Source organism: Cyphomyrmex costatus, unplaced genomic scaffold (genome assembly GCF_001594065.2).
Source record: "Cyphomyrmex costatus isolate MS0001 unplaced genomic scaffold, Ccosl1.0 scaffold365, whole genome shotgun sequence".
Lineage (NCBI taxonomy): Eukaryota > Metazoa > Arthropoda > Insecta > Hymenoptera > Formicidae > Cyphomyrmex > Cyphomyrmex costatus.
Genome location: NW_017277830.1, coordinates 259,738 through 274,430, shown reverse-complemented (window position 1 = coordinate 274,430; position 14,693 = coordinate 259,738). Strand labels below are relative to the sequence as shown.

General features: G+C 30.0%; 1 protein-coding gene across 1 annotated transcript in view; it reads left to right on the top strand.

Moving 5' to 3' along the window:
• Positions 1-14,693, top strand: part of LOC108776620 (atrial natriuretic peptide receptor 1) — a 131,434-nt gene that overhangs the window by 59,179 nt on the left and 57,562 nt on the right. Inside the window, exons 7-14 of the mRNA XM_018543291.1 lie at positions 1,964-2,055; positions 2,279-2,417; positions 2,884-2,965; positions 9,831-9,966; positions 10,938-11,015; positions 12,834-12,911; positions 13,124-13,228; positions 14,335-14,581. Coding sequence (XP_018398793.1) covers positions 1,964-2,055; positions 2,279-2,417; positions 2,884-2,965; positions 9,831-9,966; positions 10,938-11,015; positions 12,834-12,911; positions 13,124-13,228; positions 14,335-14,581 — 957 coding nt within the window. The remainder of the gene's footprint in view (positions 1-1,963; positions 2,056-2,278; positions 2,418-2,883; positions 2,966-9,830; positions 9,967-10,937; positions 11,016-12,833; positions 12,912-13,123; positions 13,229-14,334; positions 14,582-14,693) is intronic.

The window sequence follows — 14,693 nt, the reverse complement described above, 5'->3', positions numbered from 1 at the left end:
TTTCCGTATATATATGTACGCTATTTCGTCCCGTCTTCTCTTGAGTTTTCTAAAAGAATTTTATAGCTGACGTAGCTAACGTTGAATGAAATGCAGAATTGCCAGTTTACTTTGTATTTTAATATATATATTCTGCTCATGTCTTGTATTATATCCTCACAGTAAGAACGACTTTTCTATGAAGTATCTAAGAATTTTGATAGATACTTTTATCTGAAAATAATTTTGTTGGATCATCAAAACAATATAATATATTATAGGAATCTCAATTACGTATCTCATTATATATAGGAATTAACATTATGTAGGAAACTTTAAAGATGTGTTTTACTTAATGCTGTTCGCAACATTAGATCATCTATTTTATAAACAAGAATAAAATGTTGCTTGAGAATGTTGCGAACGTTAAGTGGAATGCACCCAAGATGAGCTGCAAAACGTTTTGGCAAAGAACGATGGCAGTTTAGAGCCAAAATTTATCTGTGGTGAAAACACATGAAATCGATCTTTATAGATTTTACAGATGTTGAACTCGAATATTTACAATTGTCTAAAGTTCAGGGAACTTTATATAAATTTATAAAAATGTAATTTTTATGCTTTGCAGAAAAACTGCAGATTTATTTTGCAGTAGAATATTTCCTGATGATGAACAAATAGTAATTGAACAAGAAATCTTTTTTTCTATTATAATATACATACTTAAAAACTGTAATTTTTTTTGTATTGCAAAAGTGGTCAATGTTACACAGCGTACAATAACATGAACAAACATGAATATTCGTACCTATGTGCGTGGGCGCGCGTGCGTTTTTACTTTTTCACTATCAACTTTACCCAAGATGCACCGCGTGGAGGTTACTAAATACCTCTTCCAATTAGTATGTCTTGTAGAATCTAATCCGTCTTGTTAAGACAAATGTCAGTGTGTCAGCCTAGATTTTTATAAATCTTCCTCTTAGCTATAAAGCCTACATATTCAGCTAAGTCATAGCGTTCCTCGATATGAGCTTTCCTCGAGCTAAGTTCGGATTAATTAATTGCAAAGCAGAAAAATTGCTTTTCATAAAGTTCCCCGGATTTTGGAAATTTTAAACCTCATATTCGAGTTTAGCACGTTCAAATCTATGGGGATTGACCGATTTCATATGTTTTCATCATAGGCAAGTTTTGGCCATAAACTGTCACCATTCTTTCTAGCAATCAGCTTGAGCGTCTTGCATAATTATTTACGTATTTAGATACTTAAGCAAAATTTTACTATGTTTATACATATATATGCTCATTAGTCCAGTTTTTCGGGACAAAATAGCTGGTGCTTTTTGAAAAAAGTCAAAAAAACAAAAAAAAACGGTTTTTTGTAATAACTCGGCTTCTAGTGAAGTAAAATCAATGAATAATAGCTCATTTTGTAGGTTTTTTCATGCTCTACAAGTTACTTTAATAACTTTTTCGTCTACCTATGGATATTTCTCGAGTTATTGAAGAAAAAAGGTGAAAATATAGTGAAAAAACACGGATAATCGACTTTAAATTGCTTCTATCTCGTTTTCTTTGAAATTTATCGAAAAATTATCTGTGAGAAACTTGTAGCATTTTTCAAGAGCTTTAATTTGAGGGGTCATTCGTTACTCTACGATTAATAGAACGCCGTACAGAGCGACGCAAAGTTGCGAGGTCGGCGCGTTCTTCGTGATAGCTCGAAGAAATTGCGTATAGGAATTTTTTCCCGGTAAAATCATAATTTGACTGGACTACATAGAGCATTGCATTTCTATATATCAGTTACGCGAACTGCAGCAATCGCCACACAAGATTTTATCACAATGCAAAATCAAGTTCTTCGAGAATTAACAATTTTTTGCAATTACCTGCCTATAATGTTTAACTTTGATTAAAGTATTAAATCATTAAATCACTAAGTTTGATCATTTTAGTTTTGTATAATTATGATAAATTCCAGGAATAACTGGCGATGTAAACATTGATGAAAATGGCGATAGAATTGCGGATTATTCTCTACTGAACATGGACCCGGAAACATCCAGATTCGAAGTAAGACATTTTCGAAAATTAACAATTATCTATTCCTATACTTATTAGATTGTAATTTTATCTATTTTTAATTATAAAAAATTTTACTCAAAATCCCGCAACTAAAATATATAATTTAATTTAGAATGTTGCTTGGTGAGCGAGTTTAATATATCAAGCTACCATAAATTTGTTTCATCCTCTTTCGTGCTTTTCATTTTATTCATGAATTAATTTCTCGCAGATTGTAGCCCATTATTACGGTGCGAATAAAACATTGGAATATATCCCTGGGAAACAAATTCACTGGGCTGGTGGTCGTTTAGAACCACCTCCAGATACGCCTACGTGCGGATTCGACGGGTCGTTATGTCCTGATAATTGTGAGTGGATAATGCTTTTTTAATCTAAGCTTAAATATAATATGCGATATAAAATTGTAAAAATACGACAGAAATATGTCGTATCGCATATAACGAAGATTAAAACGATTTTCACATTTCATAAGCTTTAATAACATTTTCGTGACTAAAAATATATAATATTTATGACTGAACCGTTCGAAATAAAATAAAGAACACTTTTTGCAATTGTGCGTTGGCATATTTCTGTATGATTATTTTTATGCATAAAGCAATCTGATCACTTGACTCTCTTTTCTCTCTCTTCCTTAGAGTACATTCCAAACCGTCCTCTTCAAGGAAAATTTTATTCGAAATATATATAGTAAAATATATGTATTATAGTATACATATAGAGTAAAATATTCCTCAGAGAGAACGTTTTGGAATGTCATGTTAAAAAATGTGGTATGTTTTTTGTAATTTAAATTACATGAATGTTCGACAGCTCTTCCAGGATACGCTATTCTCTCCATGGTATTGAGCTCCATCGTGGTTGTTCTCGTTGTTGGTTCAGTATTTATTTATCGGTAAGTTTAGCTTGTTTTTAAACTAAACTTTTATGTATTTTACGCAAAGTCGATATTGACAACGATGTAGATATCTTTGAGTATTACTTACTTTTGATAAATTGAAATTTAGATATTAAAAAATAAAACGAAATATTTTCCAATCGAAATAATAAACTTCGTCAAATATATTTTGCAAAGGGAAAAAAGATATCTGTAAAATAGATGTATTGTTCGTATAATAAAAATACATAAATAATAATTTCAATTTCAGTTATTATCGATAGCGTGGTTTAAATTACGTAATGATTTAGATTGCCGTTGTCTTTTTCTTACTCTCTTTTCCTATTTCATTTTAATTGAAGAAGATTAACAAAATCATTTTCTCTGGAAATTGTGTTTCTTAATGCATTTGTAACAAAGCTTCTTATTAAGTATATCAATCTGCAATAATGTATCAAAAATACTCCAATAATGAATAGAAAATTTTTTGCCGGTAATATTATTTATTTAATTAACAGATTAGTAGTGAAATTAATGCCAAAATGGTAAAAACTAAATAAAGCTGCAAATAACTTCATATTTAAAATGTAAAAACTTAATTATGAGATATTTAGTAATATTTGCGCTAATATGTATTAAATAGCATAGATTCGTTATTAAAAATTTAAAAGACATCGTTGCTTCACTCGTTTTTTCGTGAAGAGGTGATCTCGATATTCCCTAAGTAGCACACGCTAAGTGTACATGCATATATTGAGGTGTATGACTGAGAAGATCCTCGACTTCTTTGATGTATGGTATGGCTGAAGGAGAGTAGGGCAAAGAAAAGAAGAAGAAATATATCAAACGAGACACTTATTTCAGCTGAAATTTTTCAGATGCTGCGAATAGTGCGAACTAATCGATTTAATATTATTTGTCTGACTCTACGTTACTTTGTCTCGTCATGTGCCTCTTGTCTCTTTGGTTTGACAGCCACAAGAACATTTTCAAGAGCTTAAAAGCGTTGTTTCATTCTTCTATTCTGCAGCGATATTCCCAAATCCCAAAACAATTTAGACAACTATTCGCGATTTAGTAAAAATGTTAATGCAAAAATTTTTCAAGTTGAATATTAATTAATTATTGAGTGTTGACTTAATAATGAATTGTTACACTCATTTAATTAGTTTTTCATACATTATATGCATAAAAAACAATGACTCGAAATATCAAATAATAAATTAAAAGTTTCACAAATTTATCAACAATTTTCTGATATTAAAAATTATAAATAAATTAAAAATGTTAATGTTGCAAAATTTTTGAGAAATCTTACTATAAGAATTTTTAAAGCGAATGTTATTATTCAATGTTAGTAAAATATTATAGATTACGTATATTTACAACTATAATGCTACATATATTATAATTCAAAATTTATTTCGCTAAAGCCAAATTGTACGAAAATGTCAGTATTAAGTATGATAATATAAGAAATAAATATAATAAAATATTTACAATTTTTATACCAAACATTTGATAAAACAAAAAATGGTAATTACATAATATATAAAACGCATAAAAATCGTGAAATTTATTGGAAAAATATTCAGATATTTTTTTCATTTTACAAATTTGAACTAATAACAAATAACGCTAATTACAAGTACTGTGTGTGTGAACTCCACATTTCAACAAATTATGCAAAATATATTTGCGAATCTATAACATCAATATATCGTTAAATTCTGCACGGGAGAAATTAATATTTGTTTGTTGGTTTAGAGCATTTATGCACACGTTTACATGTTCTCGTTTGATAGAATTTTTATTTATAACGATCAGCGCGCGATTATTTTGGAATACCAATTTTGAATTAAATGTAAAAGCTATTAAATCTTATAACACTTTTTTAAAACAAATATTTATTAAATCTGCACGTTAATTTGGCGAATTTTACGTATTTTTATTGAAAGTATTTTGTTGTTCTTTTATGTAAAATAATATTTTCTAAAGATTTGAAAAAAATGTTTACAAACATTTTTATAACATTTAAAAAACATTCTTTTAACATTTTAATAAATGTATTTTTAATGAAAAAAGAGGAACAATTCGATTATTTTTAACATTTTTTAAACGTTTTCAAATACGTTTCTAAAATCACTGGAAAATTTTTTACGATTTTTAAAATTATAAAGAATAATGGGTCCACTCATCATTTTTTCACAAAAACGTTTATTTAATCATTCAAAATAATGTTCTTTATGTGTTATAAAAATATTATAAAAAATTTTCGAAAACTTTCGACTATCTAACGTGAAAGTTTAAAGTTTTTCCTAAAAATTTGTTTTTAAAATATTCTACGATTTTTTGTTTCTGAATTGTTTGCGAATTAAGTAAAGAAACGTTTTGATTTTAATTGCTTATAACTCCGTTAAATATCGTCGTATAATTAAAAAATCAGATTTTTAAAGTTGAAACTTTGCTCTATCAAATGGTATAATCGCTAATTTTTTAAATGTACACAATCGTATACTATTTTAAGCTAATAAAATACCGCAGAATTTTTCCTCCAATCCATTTGTATTTATTTATGTATGTGTGCGTGTATGTATGTAGATATAAGATATGTTTGTATATATATATGTGTAGAAACTATAAATTATAAAGGATTTTTTGAAGTTAGATTTGTCTAGAATCGACGAATTGAATCAATAGTTAATACATTCAGAATTAATTATTTATTCTAATTTTTTCTAGTCTATCTTTTTAACAGAATCCATGAAATGTAATATATGTATAGTATTATAATATAATATATATAATAATTTATCGTACATGTATTGACATGTACATGTATCCACTATACTATGTTTTAACATAATTTTCATAGACTATACTATTTCAATGAAAAAGTTCACATTTCACTCACCAATTGATGCGCAACGGTGAAAAAAATCTGCTGACTACGTCGATACTATACACACAAATATAAAATCCAGATTAGTACAAAAAACAATGCATATTTCAAATAATATTTAAACGCACGGAATACTAAATTTAAACACAACTTATTTGTATAACGGGCAAATGAGAGTAAATAACAATCACCGCAGTAATACCGCATAACACTTGTTACGCACTTAGAACTGCGGTGATTGTTATTTATTCTCATTTATACAATAGTTATACAAATAAGTTGTGTTTAAATTTCGAGAGAGTCCATTAAATCTATTATTTTTACTAAATTTATTCTTCAAATAAATATTAAAATAAAAAACAATAAAATGTAATCATGTAATTAAAAAAAAAAACTCTTTGTTAAATATAAACTTTCATTAAATTTTGTAAATAAAAACTTTTTCTTTAATTTTAATTTTTTGAATTCAATTTATAGGAAGTAAACGTGCGTGCGTGCATGTGTGTGTGTGTATGTGTGAAACTTTTACGTTAAATGTGTTTAAATCAATTACGCTCACTCCAGGGTAGCTCCGCTAACGCCTCTCCCATAAATCTTTTGTTTCTCTCAGGCTATTTGGGTTGTCTGCTCTGTAGAACCGTCTCAAGTACGAAACTCATTATTACTATTTTCTGAATTATATGAATGAACGATTCAGTTAAAGAGGAACAAACGATATCTTAGTATACAAAATTATAATTGTTAATTGTTGTCAAGTACTCCGTACTCCGTCAACACTATATATATTCTTTAAAAACATATAATTATAATCGCACATGATATTTTTGCGCGCGATATATGGCACTCCCGAAGTTAAAGCTAATGGAACTCATTTAAAAACAAGATAATTACGATCACTTGCAAAATAACTATTAAAACATCTACTGTTTTTAAAAAAAGGCTTTGTCCAATTGTTGGACAAACGCCACTCCCTGACGCGACACGACACGATGGCGCAATGAGTAGCAGTTAACACTGCAATGAGTACTTTCGGCTACTCTGTTTTTACTAGTTGTGAATTCTTTAGAGTACTGAGAGTTCCTCTGACTTTACTTCAAGATTGTATTCATGAAAAGAATTATTATTAGTATAAAAATTGAAATAATGCATAAAAATATTCATTATCTCAATTATTATAATAGTCCAAATGAATTACGTTTTAATGAATGAAAAATTTAGTGTATTATGCAAAATATGTTTGACTTTAAATACTGTTACAAGAACATTGTATATATGATTACAAACGTACGCGCACTTTTAATATTCAGGCGAACTTCCGAAAATGTCCAACGCCCGATTATCATAAATTTTTAGCAAAAATTTGGCTTTAAATGACGTCAAATAAATGTCCTTAAATAGATTTCCACCGACAAGAAAGTTTAATGTCAAAAATGTTTGAATAAAGTTATGGAAGTTTGTATATATTTTTTGTATAATTATTAATATCAATTTCTTGGAAGTGATTTATATTTATGTAATGCATTTAGGTGGTATATAACATTTTACTTAAACATTTTTGGCATTAAACTTTCTTATCGGTGGAAATCCATTTAAGGGCATTCATTTGACGGCGTTTGGAGTATTTCTTCCAAAATTCATGATAATCGAGTGTTGGGCATTTTCGGAAGTTTATCCGACGCGCTTATGAATCACTAAACACATAATATATCAGGGTTATTGCAATAATTACAATAAAATTAGTTCAGTATTTTTTTTTATATTTATCACAATAATATTCTACGCACCGTTATCCGCACATTCAAGTGTTGGTGGACGAGAGGTAGCACAACGGTTTTGTGTTCGCAGCAATATATGTCACAAAACAAACACTAAGGCTGCGCAGAATAAAAGGAACAGGGAACAGAGAATAGAGAATAAGAATTTCAACCTATCAGAAATCATGTAATACTGGAATACACACTGTTTATTCCACAGTATATGATTTCTGATTGAAATTCTTATTCTCTGTTCTCTGTTCCTTTTATTCTGCGTAGTCCTAAGACCAACCGCCAAGGCCTTATGGCAACTTAAGCCACGAAGAGTTTAACGTTTTATATATATATACACACACACACACACAACACAAAATTTTTATTTTAAATATTTTGTTTCCAATTAACCTGATTAAATCTAATGTTTATTTGAAAAAAGAAATTAATTTAATTGTGATGTAAAAAAGTGTTCATGTAAATATTAAATAAATAATAAATTTAATTTTAATAGCTTTCTGTGTTGTTACAACGCAATCGTAAAGATAACAGATAATAAATTTTATATAAATAATGTGGAATATACATACCATTCGCTTGGCTTAACATAGTATATTTCATAGCGATCTACTTTTGGCAATTATTATATCGTCGTCTTTTTACTTCTTCGGCTCTTCTTCGGAGTTTATTACGTACCGTCTTGCATTATAACTTTGCTTTACACACGTCGTATATTTTCCCAGGATTTTAATCAGAGACGCAATAGCGCAGTTGCACAGCTTTACAACTTGCTCTAAAGCGCATTACGATCTCTCTGCTTAATATACCTAGTACTATTATCAGACAACATACATATACATTACTATAATCATCGAACATCAAATTTAGCGATATCTTTAAAGACCTTTCGAAGTCTGTTAAAAATATTTTAAATTGTTACAATAAATATTAAATACTTAAAATTAGAGTAAAATTATTCATATTTCTCATTAAGAGTAATTTAATTTACGCGATATATTACTGTAAAGTGCTGAAATAATTTTATAATTTGTGAGATGCAAATGGCAGTAATGCGAGCAAAAATTCTCCCCAAAAGCCAAATATTGCATTTGTAATATTACACGTTCGTGAAACGTAGACGAAATTAATTTGCGCAAAAAGTCACAATTTCATTTCGCTGAAACGAGTATGTTAACAATTTGTCAACGATTGAATATTAGAGAAAATTTTATCAAGAGGTCCACAGAGAAGAGAAAACTGCTAAAAATATATTTCTTAATGACGCATTGTATATTAGATAACTGCTGGGGATTAAAACTGATACATATAGATACATGCGTATTAACATGCGTACGTAAAATATCGAATTTCAATACTGCTATGCAATTCGATGCTACACACAAGTAATCCATGTGTTTATTCGCGAGAGTTTGCAGTGGCGTTATATGTACATGTTCCCAAATCTATAGAATCGATCGAGTTCAGCGAAACTGCACATATGCATGTCGCAAATCCTGTAACAAATACATAGTGTAATAGGGTTGAGCTTTCGTCGGTTATTTGCAATTAACCCCACGAACGTTTGACGGTGAACTTTCGATGAATATATCGAACTCATTTAGTTCGGAAATTCCGTACACACGAAGCCTTTATGCGCAGAGTAATATCCCGCCTGGGATAGATAGGCGTGTGGTTATGAGATACGCCGGCACGTAATTACCTCTTGTGCTGTTCAACGTGTACGCACACTGACGCGGTTGCGAACTTGTTAGTTGTATGCTCGCATACGTTCGTATACTTCGTAGATATCAGATGAAATATGCTGAACAAGTAACATACATGTATGTTATACAAGCAGCACAGGCACCCACCCACCCACATACGTGTGCATGCAAATTTACCGAGTTGACAAATTACATTTTTATAATGGATGGAGACATCGTGAACACATTTCGCATATATTTCATATACGCTGCATGATAATTAGTTGATAAAAAGCAGATCGTTAATCAGCGAAGGAAAAGCGTGCAACTCGCTTTGTCGTACGAAAGAATGATAATGCAATTATCAGGATTATTAGGAATTAATCCACAAATATGTATGTACGCTTGAGCGCCATTAAACGCGCGGTTTATCATAAAGCCATAAAATATTGCATAACAAATTTTTTAACACGCCTCGGCAGTGGCTCTCTTCGAGTCACCCGCCGATAATATTGTCATTTGTTTTGCAGGCGTTTCAAACTGGAAGCGGAAATTGCCTCCATGACATGGAAAGTGCATTGGGACGACGTAATCGTGATACCTAACGCGAAGACAAGGGGCTCCATGTACTCTCTAATTGCGAATAAATTTCGCGGTAGTGAACTGGTAAATATGACGGAAAATGCAATTCTCGTGTGATCTTTGTAGAATTCATTAACTTTGTAGAATAACATTACCTTACTTGCGGTAACAACACAATTCAATTATCTGGGATTTCAAAAAGTAATTCGAGTGTGGATTAAGCAAATATTTGTCGCGACGAGTTATAGCGGATAAAATAAATAACGTCACGGTTGCGATCGAATTTTCATCATAGCTTATCCCGATAGCGTTTCCAATAATTTTCATTTCTGAGAGGATGTGGTGTTCGTACCTCAGGTAGGATCTCTAAAGAAAGGAAAGAGGACAATGGTGGAAAGTATTACTCCACGAGTAGTGCTTCCAGAACATCCGGAGTAGCAACCATAAGGAAGACTTTATTTCATTGTACGTTATTCTGTTGACGCGTTTCTTATCATTTCTCTACATAGCATTAAGGTACAGAAGCAAAAGAAAAAGCGTCCGTTTATAAATTTCTTAGTATTTAATGTTACTTTTTTTCTTATACAGCGAACAAAAGAAAGAACAGAAAGAAAAGAAGTTTACTTTATCCCCTTCATTTTACATTTATTTACAAAGCATGTCGGAATTTGATTTAACGACAGAATCTTTGACCAATTTGGACTGAATTGATTTAATTTAATTGAAGTGTCAAATCAATAATAACTCTTTCCACATGTTAAACAATTTATCTTAAATGAGTGAAGAATTCTTTTTAGATGAAGTTAGATTATAATATATTTAATAAAGCGAGAATTTACTTTAATTAACTTCATTTTTAATTTCGTGTTTAATTTTTAAAATATTCGATTTTCGATAAGCATTTAGTATTCAAAGTTTCCCTTCAGGAATGGAAACTAATTTTGAAAATTTGCTACAGAATTACTAAAATATTTGTTAATAGTTTCAAATACTCTGTCTTGCATAACTCTCTTCTAATCCATTAGTATTTAAGAGATGACGTATTTCTGTTCTAGACAATATATTCCGAAGATAATACAAGTCTGCCAGATGGTGTTGATCGACATGTGTATGTTCCGACAGGATTTTATAAGGTTAGAGCACGTTTGTTTTCATTTTATCTTTAAATCACATAATGTACTTGACGCCTTATCCGTTATGTTGGATATAATTAATTTATAGCGAATTTGGTTAGATACAGTGCGTAGTAGTATATATTAAAGCCATTGTAAAAGTAAAATGCAAATATTTCAAATTATAAAATATAAATTTTCCTTAACAGCACAATAAAATGTATTCAGGATAAATATAAAAATATAATTAATGAAGGTTTTTAATTCGTTTTTATAATTATATTAGACACACATTTTTAGGTTAATTTGTGTACGATGGCTTTAATGTGCATCAGTGCGCATTGAGTGCGTCCAATTAAATTTGCTATTAGAAATAGAAGAAATAAATCATGATGCGTAAATACCGTAAGAATTTATTTTCCAACTTATTTCCAAATTATTTATCGAAGTGCAATCTCCAGTATTAACAGAATTAAACACCAACGTATATTAACTACATTCAATTCAAGAAACATATATATTCTACACGCGTCGATTAGAGGCTTGTGTTGTTCACGTCTGCCAATCAATATTCACTTTTTTTTTTTAAATAAGAATATTGCTTCAATAGAACGTCAAACAATTGCGTGACAAATACATTTGAATGGAAAAACGTAGCGTGTGAGAAAGTAATTTGCAGGGAACGGAATTAACTCGTTACTTGTAACAAAGTTACAATTACACGTTACTTTTTTCTAACTGTAATGGTAACGTAGTTACATTTTTTTGGTAACGAATTTTACAGTTATTTTTATCGTTACGTAACACACGAATAGACACGATTCAGTCGGAATTAATTTACCCTTTTACGTAATATATTGGATAGATATCATAGTTTGTTATATATATTGCATTTTACAGATGTTTCAGAATTATAAAATAATGCTTTTAAGAAACAACTAAAAATGAAACTAGAGTGTCATTATTGTATATTCATTTGAATAACATTTAAATAAAAATATTGCAAAAGTAATATAGTTTTTAGACTGATTTCGAAAAAATAATTAAAAAGTTATTTTTTTAAATAACAGTAACTGTAACGAGTTACTTTTAAAAATCGCTAATTAGTAATGGTAACTAGTTAAACTTTTTTCTCGGTAACAAATAACTGTAATTTGTTATTTTTCAAAAGTAATTGCTAATTTGTTAATAATTTTATCGTAAGCGTGTGACGGCATCTCAAAAAAGCTTTTTTATATAAGATTTACAATTGTCTTTTTGATAATCTTATTTTTCAAGAAATTTTTTTGATACCGAACAACAATTCGGTATTTAACAGTTTATATTTTGTGCTTCACAATATTATATGTGTATTTATTATTATTTTTATTATTTATGTGTATATATATTGTATACGTATGTATATAAAAGGCTTTTTTGATTTATGTTATTGTAGAATATGAATTTGTAATTGTTTATTATATATATACTTTGACAAAGAATTATCGACTATAACCTTATATTATGCATGTAAACACAGAATCATTGTATACACTTATATTATTGTACTGAAGATGGCTGCATTTAGGGCCGAAACGTTTGCATCTTAATTTATAATGTATAGACTAATGTTTTATAATAAACGTCGCTAAATAAATCTAGCGTGTGGCTGTAGCTCTATTTTTATAAACATTAATCTTTATATATATATATATTTTTTTTTTGTGCGTGCGTGCGTGCGTGCGTGCGTGCGTGCGTGCGTGCGTGCATTCTTTTTCATGGACATTTGATTTTTACGAGGTAGTCAAAGAACTGTCAGTCAATAATTCCATCGACTATAAAATCGCGATTCGTTTCCAGAATTCGAAAGTCGCAATAAAACTGATACCGAGGAACAAAGTGGAGATCTCAAGACCTTTGTTGCTGGAGCTAAAGCGGGTAAGTAACTGACTTCACAAACGCATGTCAAACTTCATAAATTATTGTCAATTTTAATTTGTCAAACATAACTCTTTAGCATATACTTTGTAATTTTCTCAATAACGATTCTCAATAAATCATTTTTCTCTCTGCGTAATTTCTTCTTCAGTAACCGATTGCATGTAACGGGCTTTAATTCATATGAGTGGTGATGTTGGTGACTTTCACAGATGAAGGATCTCCAGCATGATCATCTTGTACGATTTTACGGTGCCTGTCTCGAGCCACCGCATTGTTGCCTCCTAACCGAATACTGCCCCAAAGGATCTCTCCAGGTGAATTGCATTTCATGTTCCGATTTAAAGTTTTGATGAACAACCGAATAAATAATTATGTCCCACGTGTCATCAAATTAAGGCAAGATAGACATGCATTTCTGTAGAACATGCCAAAACTTATGATTTAATTTTGAGATAGCAATCCTTTTTTTAGTAAAAAAAAATTAACACCACAATAATTATGAACTTATAACTATATGATTTTGATTCAATTAATTTCAAATTGATTTCAATAAGATATTTTGAAATTTACTTACAAAAAGAGAATATATAATGTTAAAAATAAATATATCTATTACTATAAAGAACAATTCCTCCTTTTTGTTAAAAAAGGATCAATTTGTAATAATATTTGTGATCAAAATATTGTTATAAAATATAAAATATTTTGTATATGTGTATTCATATCTGTAATATCATGTATCATATTTGTATATCGGGAATAATGCAATATAACTGTGTTAATACTCGAAGCAAATCTAGGAGAGACTGGGGTCAAAAATAATACGGATAAACTGTAATACTTACATAAAAAACATTGTAGACAAAATACAAAAGCGTAAGAAAAAGATGAAAGTTTGTAATTATTTATATTACAAACTTCTATCTCTTAATTACATTTGTGTATTTTGTTTATAACGTTTTCTAATGTAACAACTTTCCTGTGTTACCTTTGACTCCAGTCTTCCCTGTGGCTAAGTAAGTAGACTATCAATAAATTCGTCTGTGTAAGCATCGTAAGCGTCCTATATACAAAACAAAAAATGTTCTATTTTATTGCCTTTTCTTATACGTGTCTTTTCTAATAGTGTAACTTTAAGTAAGTTTAAATTATTAGTTTACCTCGCCTGAATAGCAATTTTAAACACGAGTGAAACTTGTACAGTTGTTGAAAGAAACGGTATGTCAAAGGAGCCGCTCCAACATAGAATATTTTATACACATACTGAGTATTGAAAGACACGCATATATGTACAGCATATATAATAATATTGAAGTGTACAATATGGTATATTCAAACGTTTGACCTAGATGTAAAGAATATCGTATAAGACCCGATAATGTGCGCTACACTAGTATCTTAACTCTTTGTTATTGGACAGGATATACTAGAGAATGAGCAGATAAAGCTCGATCGCGTGTTCAGAGGATCCCTGATACACGATATCGTGCGCGGTATGGTGTATCTCCATGCGTCGGAAGTGAAGAGTCACGGTAACCTCAAGTCTTCAAATTGCGTCGTCGATTCACGATTCGTCCTGAAAATCGCCGACTTTGGCCTGCACGAACTGAGAAGAAGTACAGATGCGAATTCAGATGGTGATAAAAACAGCTATGCCTATTGGAGGAGTATGTGTTTGCAAACTGTTTATGCGTCCGTCAAGCATTCTCGCGTGATAATATTTTTCCAACGATCATGTACATTAAAATAAGAGTTTGTTAATAGGTATCAAATGTTGAA